Here is a 16,783-nt window from a genome sequence, read left to right on the forward strand (position 1 = left end):
ACACACACACACACACACACACACACACACACAAACACACAAAGAATTACAGCAATTATTACAGTACGCCCACCTGTTTCATGGTGTAGATTTATTCCACTTCACTGTCTGACATTAAAGGCTAAGAAAGAGAAGTTGAAAATAACAGGTGGAGAGAGTCATGGGTATTGTAATCTGAGAAAGAGAAAGGGAGACGAAAGAGAAAGATGGGTCTCCTACCACACCGAGGATCCTGGTCGAGTGACATGCGGGCGTCTCCTGGCAGTGGAGGCTTTCTTTTGGAGAAACTGATAATTCTTGTGATCTTTCTTCCTGCAGCTCGGCTTACGGTGCCCGTTAGCTCTGACAGTGCACCTCGCTTGGGTTTACCTGTAAACACACGTTTGATGGGTCAATGAAATAAATGTAAGATATGTGTGGTCTACAGACACACAATCTGCTGGAATTAGGCCAAAGCTAATAAAGACTTTCACTGGTCCAAGCAATGATAATCACAAACAATCCACATCCTGCATAAAGATTTCCTGCTTGTTAATAGAGCACCTGTGACAAAGCTCAGGAAAAAAAAGATGCGTGAGAGAGAGAAAGGGAGGGAAAGAGAGAAACAAGATTTTTACATTCAGAAGGAATTGTGAGTGTTTCTTGCAACTAAAAACTTGCCAATGATATTGATTTTTTGAGTCGTTCGTTGCGAGGGTGTTGCTATGCAGTTTTTAAGGGGTTATGGGTGTGAGGGAGTTGCTTTGTGGTTTCTAAGGCTTTCTGAGTTGTTGTGTTGTTGATGAGGTGCTCTGAGTAGTTTTTAATATGGTGCTATGTGGTTGCCAGGGTGTTGCTATGCAGATTCTAAGGTGTTGGGTATTTTTTTTCTCGCAGTGAAGGAGTTGCTTTGTGGTTTCTAAGGCTTTCTGAGTTGTTGTGTTGTTGATTAGGTGTTCTGAGTGGTTTTTAATGTGTGTCCTGTGTTGCTAGGGTGTTTTGGGTGGTTGCCAGGGTGTTGCTACGCAGCTGCTAAGGTGTTCTGGGTGGTTATTCACATTGCTATGTGTTTGCTAGTGTGTTTTGGGTGGTATCCAGGGTGCTGCTATGCAGTTCATATGTTTAACAAAAACACTGCAGGATGAATACTTTTACTTGACTTTGTACTTTGGAGTAAACTACTAGTAATGAGAAAGACAGAAGAACTGTAAGTCAGGTTAGAAAAAAACCCTGAAAATAAATCAAAGTCAAAGGTGTAATCAGAGAAGAATAAACTGAAGATCTCACCATTTTCCCGTCCATCGCGAGCACTTTCTCCACTTGGCATACTGTCAGAATCTGAGGTTTGCTTCTCTGAAGAGCACCACTACAGGGACAAAAAGTACTTAACAAGGTTTTGGACATGTACAATTGGCAATAATATGATTTTAAAATTATTTTTTTGCAAGGAAAAGGTCATGAGGTATTCGTCTTACGTGTAACAGAATTATTTTCCTAACCAACTCTAGTCACAATGAGACCACCTTTTACAAAAAGCATATCCCCAAAAGTTCCTCCAATCTATCATTGGCACGCTTTATATGTCAGTAATGAAGATGAGATGCACAGGAGTCATGAATGAGACAAATGTGTGCTGGAATCCCACCTTATCCAGTTCAATCTTCCTAGGAATCATGGGAGAAGATGGGCTGTCCAACCCATTCCCCTGACCTGTAACATCACGCAGCACCTGCAATCACACAAAGATACACACACATCAGTGGTTCCCTACAAGTGTAAACATAGTCCATCACACAGGGGGTCCCTTTTGCAAAAGCTATTTTCCTCTTGTGCAATATTGTTTCTGGCAGCAGGATACATCTATTGTGTGTACGTATAATGGATGGATATCCAAGTGTGCGAGCGAGGGACTGTGTTTACTTGGAGCCATTTCTCGGCCTGCTCCTTGCTCTGCATAGCTAACACCAGCGCCTCTCCACCAGGAAGAGAGAATCGGAGCTCGTGCTTCTTCCTCCGGCCATCTTTGGGCACGTAGATGACGGTGCACAGGCTGAGTGGTATGTCAGTGTAGGGTGACTGGTCTTTAGAGCTTTTATAGCACTATAAAACAATATTCAGAGGTTTCCATGTATCATTCATAACATCAAGAAAAATTAAGGCTCATTTTTATCCCTTAGGGCTTTTGGCAGCTCACCTGGAGTCTGTTCTCGCGGATGACAGTGAGTTGTTTGGCCCACTGGCCGAAGCGTTTTTTCCTCAGCAGGAAGGCACAGATATGGCAGTCTCTCACCGGGGCCATAGAGTTCTCCTCTGAGGGCCACTGGTGTGTCAAACGATGGCCTTTCTCTTCCTCTTCCTCATCATATGACTCATAAGAACTGCTTAAGGCATCCGAGTCATTATCTGCAGGAGGAGTAATGACATACTAATACTACTGAGACATGACATCGCTATTTATAGTATCAGGGTTCTCCCGCTTACAGGAGTTTTTGCGTTGTCCATTCACTTGAGTTGTTGGGTAATTGTTCTCAGCATCTTCATAATATCCATCTTCAATGGAATTAGGAGGACTGGAGCTGCCTGTAGATATAAGAGAGATGCATAATGGGCACAATATATTGTGAAAAAAACATGTATAACATCCTCTCCCCAATTTTTGCAAACAATTTTCACATTTAAAGAGTTCTTTTTACCTACAGTGCAAATAAAAAAGCTGGCTTTGAGGAAGGACATTAAGACGAAGTAAAAGCCTTTGCCAAAAGGTTGCATGGCAATGTGCATGAACTAATTGGCAATCCTCTGTGAAGTGAAATTTAGATGTGTGATCTCTTATCTTCTCGCTGAATTGCAATGCAAATGCAAAGTCTTCTTTTAGCATCATTATTAAACTGCTATTGCTTTATTCGAAGCATAAAAACACTCAACTTTTATTTTTTTCCGCAATCCAGGCAATTCCTAAGGAATAAAATTCATTAGGAACTGACTTCTTCATTAGGATTTTTCCTTTTTGAATATACGGTTTCATCTGAAAATGTGTCCCATTAAGGAAGCAAATGGGTTAAAAACTGCTATTCACTTTGAATTCAAGTGGTTCATGTATATAGTGTGAAGATCTGTCGTCAACACTCTGACTCTTGCAAGAACACAAAGTTGTAACATCACTCTCCAAGTTATATTATCTATAGGAATTTATATAGACAATGCCATGTTTTCCAGGCAACAGACATACAGCAACAAGACTCACTGCGGCTGGTGATATATTCTGGCATCTTTCCAGGGCTGAGTGGAACGGCTTCTTCATAGTAATCCTCTGGAGGTGGTGTGTTGGGCAGGGGGGGAGGCGAATCCGCTGTGCTCTGGTCCAAAAAAATGTGGCAAACGATGACTTACTCCATCTGTCTGCCCCATCACATTAATTCACACTTAACATCTGCTTTTCAGTGAGTCCTCAATATCGCAAAGCTATGTGGCTCCGTTCCACCACTCGGCAAGTTAACCCAATAACAAATTATGTGTGACCGCTGCATCCAATCAAAAGCCAAACCCACATGCCACATGGATGACGGCTGAGAAATACATCAGATACTGGCTATCGAGGACTATTGTGCTAATAATGACACACAGACACACTGATACACACAATGAAAAATCTGACCGCTGGAAGAGTGCGCTCTCTTAATAACGGATAGGATCTATGGGGACCTTAGTGAAGGGCTGGCGGTGATGTGACTTTAAGATAACAGCCTGGCTCTGAAAGTGCAATGCAGCTGGAAAGAGAAGTGCAGGTTTCACTGCAGCATGATTAATCTTCCTGCCATATCTCACCATTGCAGAGCACAGCCCTTATTACACACTGACATCAGGGTTAAGGATGCACTATATATTAGCGTTAGGTCTAAGGAGCAGAGCATTAAGGGTAATCCTCTGAGAGAAGATTTCTTACTGGTTTGGGGACAGTGTGGTCGGTGTGTTTTGTCTCTGGCTCTTTCTTCTGATCCTCCATTTCAACTTTCAGGTCCCCTAGGTCACAATCTGTAAAAATGTGAAAACACATTTATGAGTGTAATATTCCAAAATATTGGAGGATGTTGAGAGATGTAAGTCTCATAGATATTCTCAACTTACCGAATGTATCAAAAAGGGATTCGACAAAGCTGGTTCCGTTTCTGTATACTGAGGTGTTCATGTACATATAGTCTTTTCCAGTGACTGCAAAGAACAAGTATGAGAAAAGAAAAAAGCACATGTACGTAGGACAACTGCCAAAAGCTTTTTCAGTCTCATTTATGAGAAAAACAAGGCCTCATTAAGCTGATGTTTATCCCTCTGGTCTTGTCACTTTCTGGTCCAAGTGTTTTTTCTGTCTAAATTGTCTCAAGCATATTTTTCTATTAGTTCTCTGTCAGACTGGTGTTTAATTTGCGATTTTTGTGCAGTTCTCTGCTGGAACAAAACAGTTCATAGCTCAATGTTGTCAATCTGATGAGACCACGGGGCCTAACAGGCTTATCCAAGGTGCTCTACCAGATCTAATTAAGCTGACCAAACTGGTCTACAATCTTGCTCTTGGAGGAAGGAAGGGGGGAAGGAATGTTTAATTAGTAATTTAGTTCAACTCTGCAAGAAGGTGGCTTTCCAGGAACATCACTGGACATACATGGTCTACCAGCTGGTGGTTCAACCACTAAACCCAGTTTGGACCAGATAATAACTATCAGACAATGATTTTCAATATTTACCTGAGGGCTGAAGTTGTCTGAGAAGGTTCTTCACAGCTGTTTTCTTCTCTTCTGTAGCACAGCTCAGGGTCTCATGGTCCAACAGCTTCAACAGCACATTCAACTCGGTCACCAAGAGCTCCATCGCTGAAGGTCAAAGCTCAGGGTTAGAGGTCGATAGAGACCAGACTATACAACTGTAAGTGTTTGTCAAAACAACAGATCAATAAGACCAACCATCAACCCGTCAGCATGAATAAGTAAACGAAAACAAGTGTCAGTTGCAGAGATTTTGGTCAAAGACGTGATAATCATGTATGTCCTATTTGTTATGTTTTCAAAAATACATTAAAATTCACACATAAAATGACTTGACTACACATCGTTTAATATAATCATGTTTTTATTTTTTAATTAAAATTAATTTTTTTTTTTTTTTTTGGTGGAGTATAAATTAAAAAAGAAAAATCTTTTTTTTTTTTTTTGGGGGAACAAAAATTAAAAAAAAAAAATTTTTTTTTTTTTTTTTGGGGGAGCATAAATTAAAAAAGAAAAATCTTTTTTTTTTTTTTTTAAATAACAATATGCAACCTTAAGAACTTTGTGACCCTAACCCTAGATTTTCAAAAGATTTTTATGTTTCTTGATCGTGGGCACTCATTGACACTTTTGAGGAGAGAGGATAGCGGGCTTAAGATCAACTCGGATTTTCATCATTAATCCTCCGTCTCTGACTTTCAAAAGCTTGTAAAGCTAATATGACTGAATCAGAAAGGATCTTGATGCATGGTTCTTTGTAACATTATATTCCACAGAGTGTCTTCAGTATGGACACACATGTCAGCAGACAATATGAGTTATGGGCATAGGGGATGATGACGGGTCAGAAGAATTATACATTGGAACAGGTTTGGAGCTCAAAACTTCATGCTGGGACTCTCAAGCTCTCTTCCAGGTCTCTGTGGGACGAAAACCGCCCTGCTGGAGAAACCAGAAACCCCTGTGTAGAGTCAAAGACGTACCTTCTGATCTGTGGCGAGCTTCCCATCCCACCTAGCAAGCTCACAGCGAGCATCAGAGGAGGGTCCAAGCCCAATAAATACATTCAAAGTCTGACATCTAAGCTCCCTCAAGACAAGTTAAGACAGCGGGTTAACCCCTGGTCTCTTATGTCTAGATTATGCATAGAAGGACTCAATGACATTGCTGTGAGCCTGCATGTTTTAATCTGAAGGAGGCGGGCTGACATCCCTAGGATATCTCAACAGATACTGCCGCCCACAAACTGAAGCTCACACAGTGTCACGCACCAGCTAAACCAGATTTTCTCTTCCAAACCCATTACTAATGATCCGCTACTACTAATGCTGAGTGTTTGAGTTTGAGCAAATGCACGGTCAGCAAATTAGTAAAAACATGTAACCAAAAACCTGGACTGCAAGTATGTTTTGAAGGATGAAAACAAAGACAGCATGAAACAATAAAAAGCATATTTGTCAGCGATCCTAGGCACTGTGTGCCCAGGCAGGAGGTTTGCTGATTTGGAAGGAATCTGACTGTTTTGTTCAAAGAAAGTAATCAAGCCATGTGAACACCTCCTGTCCCAGTGGATACGAGCTCATGGTCAGCACTGCGACCACACTGATCACGAGCAGAAGGCTGGAGGGAGAGGGAGAGGGAGTGTGAACAGGGCTGAACATCCATGTCCATCACACAGCTGGACAATCTGGCTTGGACAGAGGGTCAGCTGAGCCAAAGTATCCACCTCAGGGCCTCTGGGCTCAATATATTAACAGGTGTGGTGGGTCAAGACTCAGATCAACTTCAGCTGTCAGATACTCCACGAGTAATGTATTAGTATATGGAATTCCTTCAAAAGTAGAGAGAGAAAATGCTGAAGTGACAAAAAAAATATATGATTGGATGGATGGAAATTCAACTAAAATGCGACCAGAATGAATCTTAGAATGAGCTAATGATATTAAATATACTCTCGTTCAAAAGTTTGGGGTCTCAAGGCTGCATTTATTTGATCAGAAATGCAGAAAAAAACTGTAATATTGTGAAATATTATTACAATTTAAAATATCTTTCTCTATTTGAATATATTTTAAAATGTAATGTATTCCTGTGATGGAAAGCTGAATTTTCAGCAGCCATTGCTCCAGTCTTCAGTGTCACATGATTCTTCAGAAATCATTCTAATATGGACAATCGTTGCTCAAGAAACATTTCACACATTTTTAAGGAGACAAGAATCATTGTATCATAGTTTTTAATAATTACACACTAAATTACAGAACTGCAATATTACCGTATCGTGAGCCAGATATAAATACTATATTGTTTGGCCTAATTCTCACCCCTGTTCAAATCATCTGTTTTCCAGTAATAGATATATCTGTTTTTCTGCACATTCATGCTGGTTTACCATGGCTACACTCTTTACCAGCATGTTCCTGTAGAAGATCCGCAATGGCAATCTTGGAAGCTGGTCCAAACGGTGTAAGATATTGTGACATAAACACGTTCAGGATTTTTCAAGTATAGAAAAATGTGTGATAGTATGGTTTGAGAAGAGTTATTTCAGCCTCTCGGCTCTCTCTATTTTTCCGTGCTTCACTCAAACGGCCACCACCCTCTTCCACATCCCCATGAAAAACCTAATGAATAATGTGCTTCTAGTCAGATTGTGCTGTGGTCCAGAAAATGTCAAAAAGCTTCAGCATCACATCTCATGGGGAAGGTGAGGAGTTTAAAAGCAAATACTCAAATTCACACAAACACATTCTTACACCCACATGTACAGAAATGACTCATCTGAAATTTGGGTCAGCATACTGCTGCTTTGACAAGAGTGTTTTTTCTTCTTCTTAGATTCACCACAGTTGCAGAACCTTTGTTACTGACTAATGTACTACAAAAAATCTCACTTCCTTTCATCGTGTGTCCCCAGCTGCCGTACAGTCACTCCCACCGGTGTGTAAGTCTGAGTGTTTCTCTATTCAGACTTGTTGACACAAGGCCCCTGTGATCACAAAACGCCTGAGTTTAACTTTGCGTTTTTCCCCTTAACATGACCTTCTCCAGGAGGCTCAGTTGGGTAGCAACTAAAGTGGCACAGTGTTTGCAAGTGTCCAAAATATGCTACATGTGCCGTCTTGGCAAATTATTTAGTGTTAAAGAATTAAGTGTTAAAACCAGCTGTATGGAGTAACACAAGCCATTCAGGGCAGTGTGAAGTATCAGCATAGTAAATGTGTTAGCTGTGCATATAAGCTTGAGTCTTGTGTAAGCCAAGCTGATGATCTAATAGTAACTGAAGTGACAAAGAATTACAGAATAGGCTTCATTAAAGAAAAGAAACACTTGTTTACGGGTAGAATTGTATGCTTCAGGCAGGAAAAAAGGTACAAAAGCTGTCACTAGGGTGGTACACTTTCAAAAGGTATAACTTTGTACCTTATTTACTAATGGGTGCAAATAAGTACCTTAAAGGTGCATATTAGTACCTAAAGTATACATATTAGTACCTTAATGGTACAAAGTTGTATCTTTTGAAAATGTACCACCCCAATGACAGCTTTTGTACCTATTTTCTGACAGTGATATTATTTTACAATAAGATTCAGTTTGTTAATATTAATGCAATAGCTTTGAACATTTTTACAGCACTTCTTAATAATGTTAATTTCTACATATACTAAAACATAACTAAAAATAAACAATACGTTTACATCATTTATTAATCGATCTTAATTTCTACATTTCCTAATACAGTTTACTTTCCATAAATTAGCATTAGTTATATAATGAACAAACATGAATTAAAAAAGTTGTTAAAACAAACAAAAAAAAAAAAAAATTTATTGTAACGTGTTACTGATATTTCCGATGAAGCTAGTTAAGCAATGTAGTCTTGCTAGTTAAGCCAAGTATAGACACGAGCACAACAGCATTACATGCAGAGGACCTGCTTCCAAAACATAACGTATGCTGCTAGTCAAGCTAACTGGGAAAAGTGGTAAACTTAGCTAAAAAAACCAAGTTTAGTTTTATTGAACTAAAATGCCATCATTTGTTCTACAACGACATACGCAAAAAACTGCAAAATCATGCTGTAATTGAAATATATGTGCAGCATTTACTTTGTTTTGGTGTATTTCCCATTAAGATGACAAGAGTCAGGTAAGGTGAGGTTACAAAAAAGATTTAGAAATCATAATATAATAAACAAAAAGTATTCAGAGGGCCGTTAGGACAAGCTTAAAACAACATGAGCACAATGAAGCATATATGATTCCTACAGAGATACACTCTTACATGAGATCAAACACATTTGCGCTTCTCTTTATCTTGAGCTGCACCTGTGGAGGGTCATTTCCAAAGCCAAGCACAACACGGGGCTATGTTCCCATTCTCCTCCAGAGAGCCTCGCATGTGGCCCTCTCTGATAATACCACATCAAAACAGCATAATGGGAACACAGACCGGCGCTCAAAGTCGAATCCAGTTAACCTGCAGGTTCTCTTGAAGGGGTGTTTGTTGCTTTCTTTTGGATCGACCCCTTGCAAGATGTTTTCACCTTTGTCTGCGAGATCTCGCAGGCAAATCAGGTTTGATAATCTATCTGTCTTTCTCACTCACTTGAAAGCACTTTACTGACAGTCGTATTGTTTCAACATAAGCTAAAAGCCATGTTGAGGAATGTAAAGTTGGTGTTGAAAGCTGTTTTTAGAGGACAATGGGGCGTTTTCCCAGAACTGCACCAGTGCTTTAGCACTCAGCACCTCACACATTGCCGCAAAGCGAGGAAACATTCCTCACCTCATTAAAAGTGCAGCCAAAGAGCTTTAAGATGCCTACCAGAGATAGTAATGTATGTCAGTTGTGAAAGCCACAGCGCTCCTCAAGAAAGTTCTAAACACCTTGGTGAGATCTTTTTTTACAAGCGTATTTTGCTTAGACAACAAAAACAACACCTGTTTAAACTTGTACAGTTTGAATTTTATGAGTGCGAAGCTACTATATAGATTTACTCATAAAGCAATACACAAACTCAACAACTAAAATGTCTGAACTAACTAAATACAGCTACAGATTTACACATTTATGATGCTTAATTCAAGTTGGAACGACTAGATTTAACTAAAACTAATTAATACGTTTCACTTTACCCTCTACAGAAATCATTCAGACCAATGTGAGAACTGTTACACTTTAGCACTCAGCACCTCACACATTGCCGCAAAACGAGAAAACATTCCTCACCTCATTAAAAGTGCAGCCAAAGAGCTTTAAGATGCCTACCAGAGATAGTAATGTATGTCAGTTGTGAAAGCCACAGCGCTCCTCAAGAAAGTTCTAAACACCTTGGTGAGATCTTTTTTTACAAGCGTATTTTGCTTAGACAACAAAAACAACACCTGTTTAAACTTGTACAGTTTGAATTTTATGAGTGCGAAGCTACTATATAGATTTACTCATAAAGCAATACACAAACTCAACAACTAAAATGTCTGAACTAACTAAATACAGCTACAGATTTACACATTTATGATGCTTAATTCAAGTTGGAACGACTAGATTTAACTAAAACTAATTAATACGTTTCACTTTACCCTCTACAGAAATCATTCAGACCAATGTGAGAACTGTTACAATACAATTATCTAGTTCCCAATGAAAAAAAAGACAAACATGCGAGTAACAAAACACCTACCAGAAACAGCTGCTGAGACAGCCAGGCCCACCATCTCTTTTCCTAGATGTAGAGAGTCATACAGTTGTTCCTGAACAAGTCACAGCAATCCAGAATGGTGGAATCAGCTGATGAACTGATCCATTCAAGGTGTATTACCTTCACATTTATCACTTTCTTTCCGGTGTCCAGATTAAAAGTCACTGAGGGATAGCAGGGGAATTTATCCTCAGTTTCTGGTCTGTTGGTGTGTGTCTGGGGGTGGGGTGCTCACTGATGACTGTGTGTGTGAAGTAAGGGGAGGCACCCAGTCCTGATCTAATCTGGAGGGGTCCTATACCACCTGGGACAGGCTTTGAGTACATACACACATCCCTCCCCCGCAGGGGAGAGTATGAAGATCAACAGTCTCTCATGCCAGTTTATACAGATCAATGTCAGCTCTGGAAAATATCCCCTTAAACCAAAGATGACTTCTCGGAGGACAGTTTTGCAGAGTGAAGGTATACTGTCAAACCTGACCAGTTAGAAACATGTGAATTAAGGTTTTTCCTCAGGAGAAAAAAACTGAAAAGCATTTGCCTTTTAATCTCATTGCACTTTCTTTAGCAAACACAATAACATTTGAAGTGTTACTTTTTCCAGCACTAAGTTGCAGCAACAATTACCTTTTTCAAACAGGTTTTAAAATACTTTCCCATCTGAAACTGGTCAAAAATAGATTGGCTTAGTCCTGCACAAAACTCACATTATTAGTTGAGACAAAGTTGCTTTATAGGGTTGGTTGGTTTTGACAATTACCGTTTTGGAGAAAATCTGTGAATAGCTTCCTTACAAATGTCTCGCATAGGAGTACCAAGAAATTATAATATTACATTATGTAATAATAATGATAATAATAATAATAATAATAAATACAGCTTTGGAGAAAATTAAGAGACCACTTGAAAATGAACAGTTTCTCTGGATTTATTAGATTTTTTTAGTCTGATAACAATTTTTTCAAATTTCAAATAAAAATTTTGTCATTTAGATAATTGTTCAAAATAACAAATGTTTTCATTTGTTGTGATTGAAAATCAGGTTTATTCCACCAAATATTGATTTCTTAACTCTTCAATTTCTAACATTGGTAATGTGTTGTCTAAAAATGAATTTAAACATATCTGAAAACACGGTATCTTTTTGTTATTTTGACCAATTGTCATTTCAGTTTTTTTTTTAAATTTGTAAATGTCATCAGTAGTTTACAGAATAAAACAAAAATTACATTTGACTAAAACACATAACTATAAATCGTTAATCAAGTGAAGGGAAATCAAGTGGTCTCTTAATTTTTCCAGAGCTGTATATACAGTATATATAGTTAATTATATATTATTTTATTTTCAAGATGAATGAAACACTTGGTTTATTAAATTTCTTTAAATGAATTCATAAACTAAAGTCTTTATTTTTTTTAAGCACATTAAACTGGGATAGAGAAAGTATTTTAATATCAAAAATGAACACACATCACCTTCTCATGTTTTCTCATTCAATTTTCTTTCCTATGGGCAAACCTGCCTTATGTAACCCTAAGAGATATCTCTGATTTGTATCTGTTGATCTGCACTGTCTGCCCGCAGTCTCTTCTGTGTACAGAGTGTATCTTACTCCCTACGTTATGTTACAGTGCCCCTAGAGACTGTAGTTTTGCACAAAGGAGCCATTCTGCCGGTGTGCTCAAGTGAAGAGGTGGGAGTCTAGTTCACTTCATTGTGTTCACCCATCCAGAGAGGAGTCAGGTGCCGACATGCACAGGCACACATCAGCACATGTTCACAGTGACGTTACTCTAAGCTACAGGCAAACCCTAAGACCACTCGATAGGATCTGACATGCTGAATATCTCAAAAACCCACTCACACACACACACACACACACACGTTTCATCAAACAGACACACTTCTGTGCAGATAAGCAGCTCGTATCAGCAGTTCTATCGCCGCACCAATGAAAGCGGACACTTTTCTGTCATTTCCCAGTTGACAGTTCCTGAGGGCATGTTATGTCTTGCGAGACAAATGAGAAGCTGAAGGTTTGTGTTGTTAAACTTTTCTAGACAGCCTGGAACTGGAAATAAGAGATGGTCGAGACAAGAGAAGCCGTTTGTCTGCACTTAAAGTTATCAGATACATTCAAACCACAATTATTGCACTTAAGTTTGCTCATTAAAAACAGTTCTGTTGATTCAGCTCTCTATATAATCATCCTTCTCAGCATTTAAATGTTTTGGTGTTTGCAAAGGCAAGCATCAATACTACTATGGCCCTGTTTACATCTGGTATTAAGTGGTCAGTGCTAAATAAGTGTACAAACATGGGTCAAAACGTGTTGAAATCCAAAACCACTGAAACCAGAGTAGAGCGAGCTAGAAACGCATAATTTTTTTTTTTGTGTAAAATCTAACACAATCCCCTATATGGATAGTAATATCAGGTATAAATATGGCCACATACTCAGAACAACTATTAAACAAACTTCACATTTTTGTGCATAACTTGTTACTCACAATTTGTACTACCAAAATAAATTATAACGATAATCAGAGCCGATCCTCCCTATACGCAAAGCACGCAAGCTGCGTAGGGCCCCTGAAACACCAGGGGTCCCTCTTGCTCTCAAAGATTATTTAATTTTAGTTTCGTTTTTGAATCTGGCCAGCGGTTATGAAAACCGCTTATGTAATTTCTTTTAATGCGGTGCGCCGTCACCCTTTCTACGTAAAAATCAGTCAAATCATGTAACTTGAATGTCATACAGTGTCTTACTCGAGACAAAAAAAAAACGAGTTGAAAGCGTAGCGAGCCGCTGAAGAGACACTGTTTCTCAAGCAGACAAAGGCTTTTCATTCATTCATAACCCCAGGCCCCTCCCACCCCACCCCACCGACACAGTTTTGCGTAGGGCCCCCAGAAGTCTAGGATCGGCTCTGACGATAGTGAATAATAAAACCTTAGCAGCCAACCAACCAAGACACCTTATCATCACAGTAGCAACTTTTTCACATACAGGCACCCTTTACATTTTCTTCAAGCAATCATGTTGTGAATTTTATGTAAGTGACAAAGTCTTTAGCAGAGTTATGTGGCTTTGTTATGTTCTGTATATCACATTGAAACATAGTTTCTCAGAGAAGCCAGATTAGATCAGATCATCGCTCACACCCAGTGACACGGTCTGACCGAACTCCGCAGACACTCGTCTGGCTGAGATACAAGCGACAACAATACAGTGACGGAGCACTCTGACCTTTGACCTTTTGAAAGACACACACGTAGAGCCCTTACTGTCACACTGAAAACAAATCTGGTTGTAAATACATTAGCCAACACACACAGCACACGCAGGAATACAACATCGAAACTCCAAGAGCAACAATTCTTCCATGATAAATAACATAAGCTGGAGGGCATTACGAGAAGGCCTCACATTCACTCTCAAATATAGCGTAACCTCATATCAGTTTTGTGAGAAGACAGAGGCAAAATGCTCCCAAAGTCAACAGAAAGAGAGGCCCTTCCAACATAAACCACCCAACTGTCCTCAAATATGAATATCCTGTGGTGCAACAGATGTTTGGGCTGTTTCAGGATGTTTTATTTACCCCACCGATCTGACGTGCCGCCCTGCATGGCTCAGAGGAGATAGGTACTGTGAGGTCTCAAATCGAAATCATCAAATCTATCAATTCTTGTTCATAACATAAGAATCCATAACAGTAGACAGGTTGTCACTGGAATGTGCAGGACATCATGAACATCGCTGTGACTCATAAAGGTGAAGGAGTGAACAATCTTATCTTGATCCAGCTGAAATGATACTAACATCAGCGATCCTCATCTAGCCACATGCAGCAACAAAAATCTCCCTCAGAATTCCAGGCATACTCAGATCATCAGCGTTCAAAGCTCCACAGGGGAAGGGAGCGAGTGATGATGTCACACTAGAATTCCCACAATGAGAGATAACAAACACAAAACCTCATTTGTTTGGACACCTTGGAATATTAATGTTTGCATGAGACGCCTCTGGTCTGATGGGACGCCGTGGTAGGAAGCACATATTTGGGTGCATGACACAAATTACAGTGTCTGATAAGTACAGTTACAGTGCTTGTCAACAGTCAAACATCTGTTAACACGTACTAAAATGTTTCTCTCAGTCAAAATAAAACAAAAAAAAAGTGTGGCATGGGCTATAGTGATGAAAGGCATTATGTTACGTTATATTATGTTAATCAAATATTAGATTTGATTATGTTACGACTGGAACAAATTTCAACAAGACAACAGAGCGAGATGTGATATTAAATCTATTTCTAAGACAGTATTTTGCTCATCACTATTTGCATTTATATACAACTTCTTATCCAGGTTGGATAGTAGTAAATCATAAAAGTAGAATATATCTTTATCACTATATTCCAACTCTTCTGAAGTCTTGAAATGGAAGTCATTTTTGACTGGATATTTAAAGCTAAGATGAAACAGAAGCAGTGACAGATCTGTTCTTTTATATTGTGACGCAAATCTGAGTGTAATGGATTATCAACAAAGAAAAAATGTAGGACAGGACTTGGTTCTATCTATTGGACAGGGTTTAAGTGGACAAAATTACTGGAAGTCCTGCATACATTCATCAGAAAAATGAAGGTCAATTTTTTAAATGACATATTTTACATACCTTTGTATCATATGCTATAAGTCTCTTGAACAAAGGCTAGGACTGCAGTGTTTTCATGCAGGAGGGATGAATGTATTAAATATTTATTTGATGTGATATGTGGATTGTATTGTCACTGTTGAATGTTAAGCGAGACCAAAGACTAATTTTCAGCTGAGGCTGAGCAATAAAGTGTAACAAACAATAACAAACAAACATATATATATATACATTCATAGATGAACCATTTACAATAACAACAGTAACATGACAAGAAAATAGACGGGAATTTTCATTTCACGCCAACTTTAATTCAGTGAGACCAGCTTGAGAACCTAATCTGTTGGATCCATGAAAAAAATCATTCAGATTGGTTTTGTACAACAGATCAAATGATTCAATGAAAAGATCTGACTCCAAAATGTATTTGTGAATGAATCAGTCATCATTATTTCTTTTATGAACAGGCCATTGTTGACAAAATAGGAAGTCCAGCCCTAAACTCAGTCTATCGGTTGAGCAAGAACATGTCAGATTGCTCAAACAAACAGATTCACATAGTTTACACTCTGGGAAATCAACCGAATGACTTACTTCTAGTTGTCTCTTCACATTAAGCTGAAACAGGAAAAACACAATAAATCTCAAAGGGATAGTTCACCCTAAAATAAAAACTCTGTCATCATTTACTCAACCTCATGTTGTTCCAAACCTGTATGACTTTCTGTCTTCTGTGTAACACAAACAGAGATATTTTGAAGAATGTTGGTAACCAAACATTTTTGGTGACCACTGATTTCCAATGCTTGGACAAAAAAAAAAAAACCCAGAGAGATTTCTCAAAATCTTCTTTAATGTTCTACTGTTCTACCAAAGAAATTAAGTCAAACAGGTTTGGAACAACACAAGGTTGAATAAAGAATTTTTGGGGTGAACTATCCCTTTAACTTCCCGTATCTGAAACTACAATATCTACAATATAGAACTAAATAAGAAAATCCTACACTTCCCCTTATCACTGCATCTTAAACCACAAACACACACACACACACACACACACACACACACACACAAAAACGTCACGCATATCTTGCAAAAGCAATCACTTCATTCAAAACTATTTTAACTCTTCTAAAATTGGTATTTTTGCATAGTAACTGTGATAGCAGGTGAACATGTGGAACAGCTTAGCCTATAATTCTCTCTGAGATCTGACTCATATACAGTATTAAAACCTGAGCACATTTGTGTGGAAAAAGGGAAATTACATGTCACTCCTGCTGCTTTATGATAGATGAGAACATGCTTTAGGTCATCATAAAATGAAGCAGCGCACAGTCATAAAGCTGATTTCCAGTTGAAGGAAAAGCTGCACTCACTTACTCGCAATCTCTCGTTTTGGAAGCTTTCAGCAATCCCTTAATGTATTTTTCTATCTAGAAAACTCAAATGTAAACTCTTCTGTTTTGTTCATAGACCAGTTATGTCAAAATGCAATTATTGCTTTTCATATACAGAAACATTAACACCAGAATTCTCCTGGCCGGTTCACACTAAAGAACATCCAAACATGGATACATAGCTTCGAGAAAAACAATCTTCCACACTCCAGAGCCTTCAAAACACTCATTGAGGACACTAATGGCGTAGAGTGATCTGTATATATATATATACAATA

General features: G+C 38.7%; 1 protein-coding gene across 4 annotated transcripts in view; it reads right to left on the minus strand.

Moving 5' to 3' along the window:
* Window positions 1-16,783, minus strand: part of afap1l1a (actin filament associated protein 1-like 1a) — a 29,676-nt gene that overhangs the window by 6,067 nt on the left and 6,826 nt on the right. For 3 of the 4 annotated variants that reach the window (XM_016454876.1, XM_016454874.1, XM_016454873.1), the window contains exons 1-11: window positions 10,420-10,455; window positions 4,719-4,844; window positions 4,105-4,188; window positions 3,923-4,011; window positions 3,224-3,335; window positions 2,461-2,559; window positions 2,174-2,382; window positions 1,900-2,079; window positions 1,625-1,708; window positions 1,267-1,345; window positions 220-369 (exon numbers count right to left, since the gene is read on the minus strand). In XM_016454876.1, the coding sequence (XP_016310362.1) occupies window positions 220-369; window positions 1,267-1,345; window positions 1,625-1,708; window positions 1,900-2,079; window positions 2,174-2,382; window positions 2,461-2,559; window positions 3,224-3,335; window positions 3,923-4,011; window positions 4,105-4,188; window positions 4,719-4,844; window positions 10,420-10,453 (1,246 nt within the window). In that variant the 5' untranslated portion in view covers window positions 10,454-10,455. Of the gene's footprint in view, window positions 1-219; window positions 370-1,266; window positions 1,346-1,624; window positions 1,709-1,899; window positions 2,080-2,173; window positions 2,383-2,460; window positions 2,560-3,223; window positions 3,336-3,922; window positions 4,012-4,104; window positions 4,189-4,718; window positions 4,845-10,419; window positions 10,456-16,783 lie in introns of those variants that run through there. The other variant, XM_016454875.1, reaches the window with a different exon arrangement.

This window comes from Sinocyclocheilus anshuiensis, unplaced genomic scaffold (assembly GCF_001515605.1).
Source record: "Sinocyclocheilus anshuiensis isolate Anshui unplaced genomic scaffold, SAMN03320099.WGS_v1.1 scaffold111, whole genome shotgun sequence".
Classification (NCBI taxonomy): Eukaryota; Metazoa; Chordata; class Actinopteri; order Cypriniformes; family Cyprinidae; genus Sinocyclocheilus; species Sinocyclocheilus anshuiensis.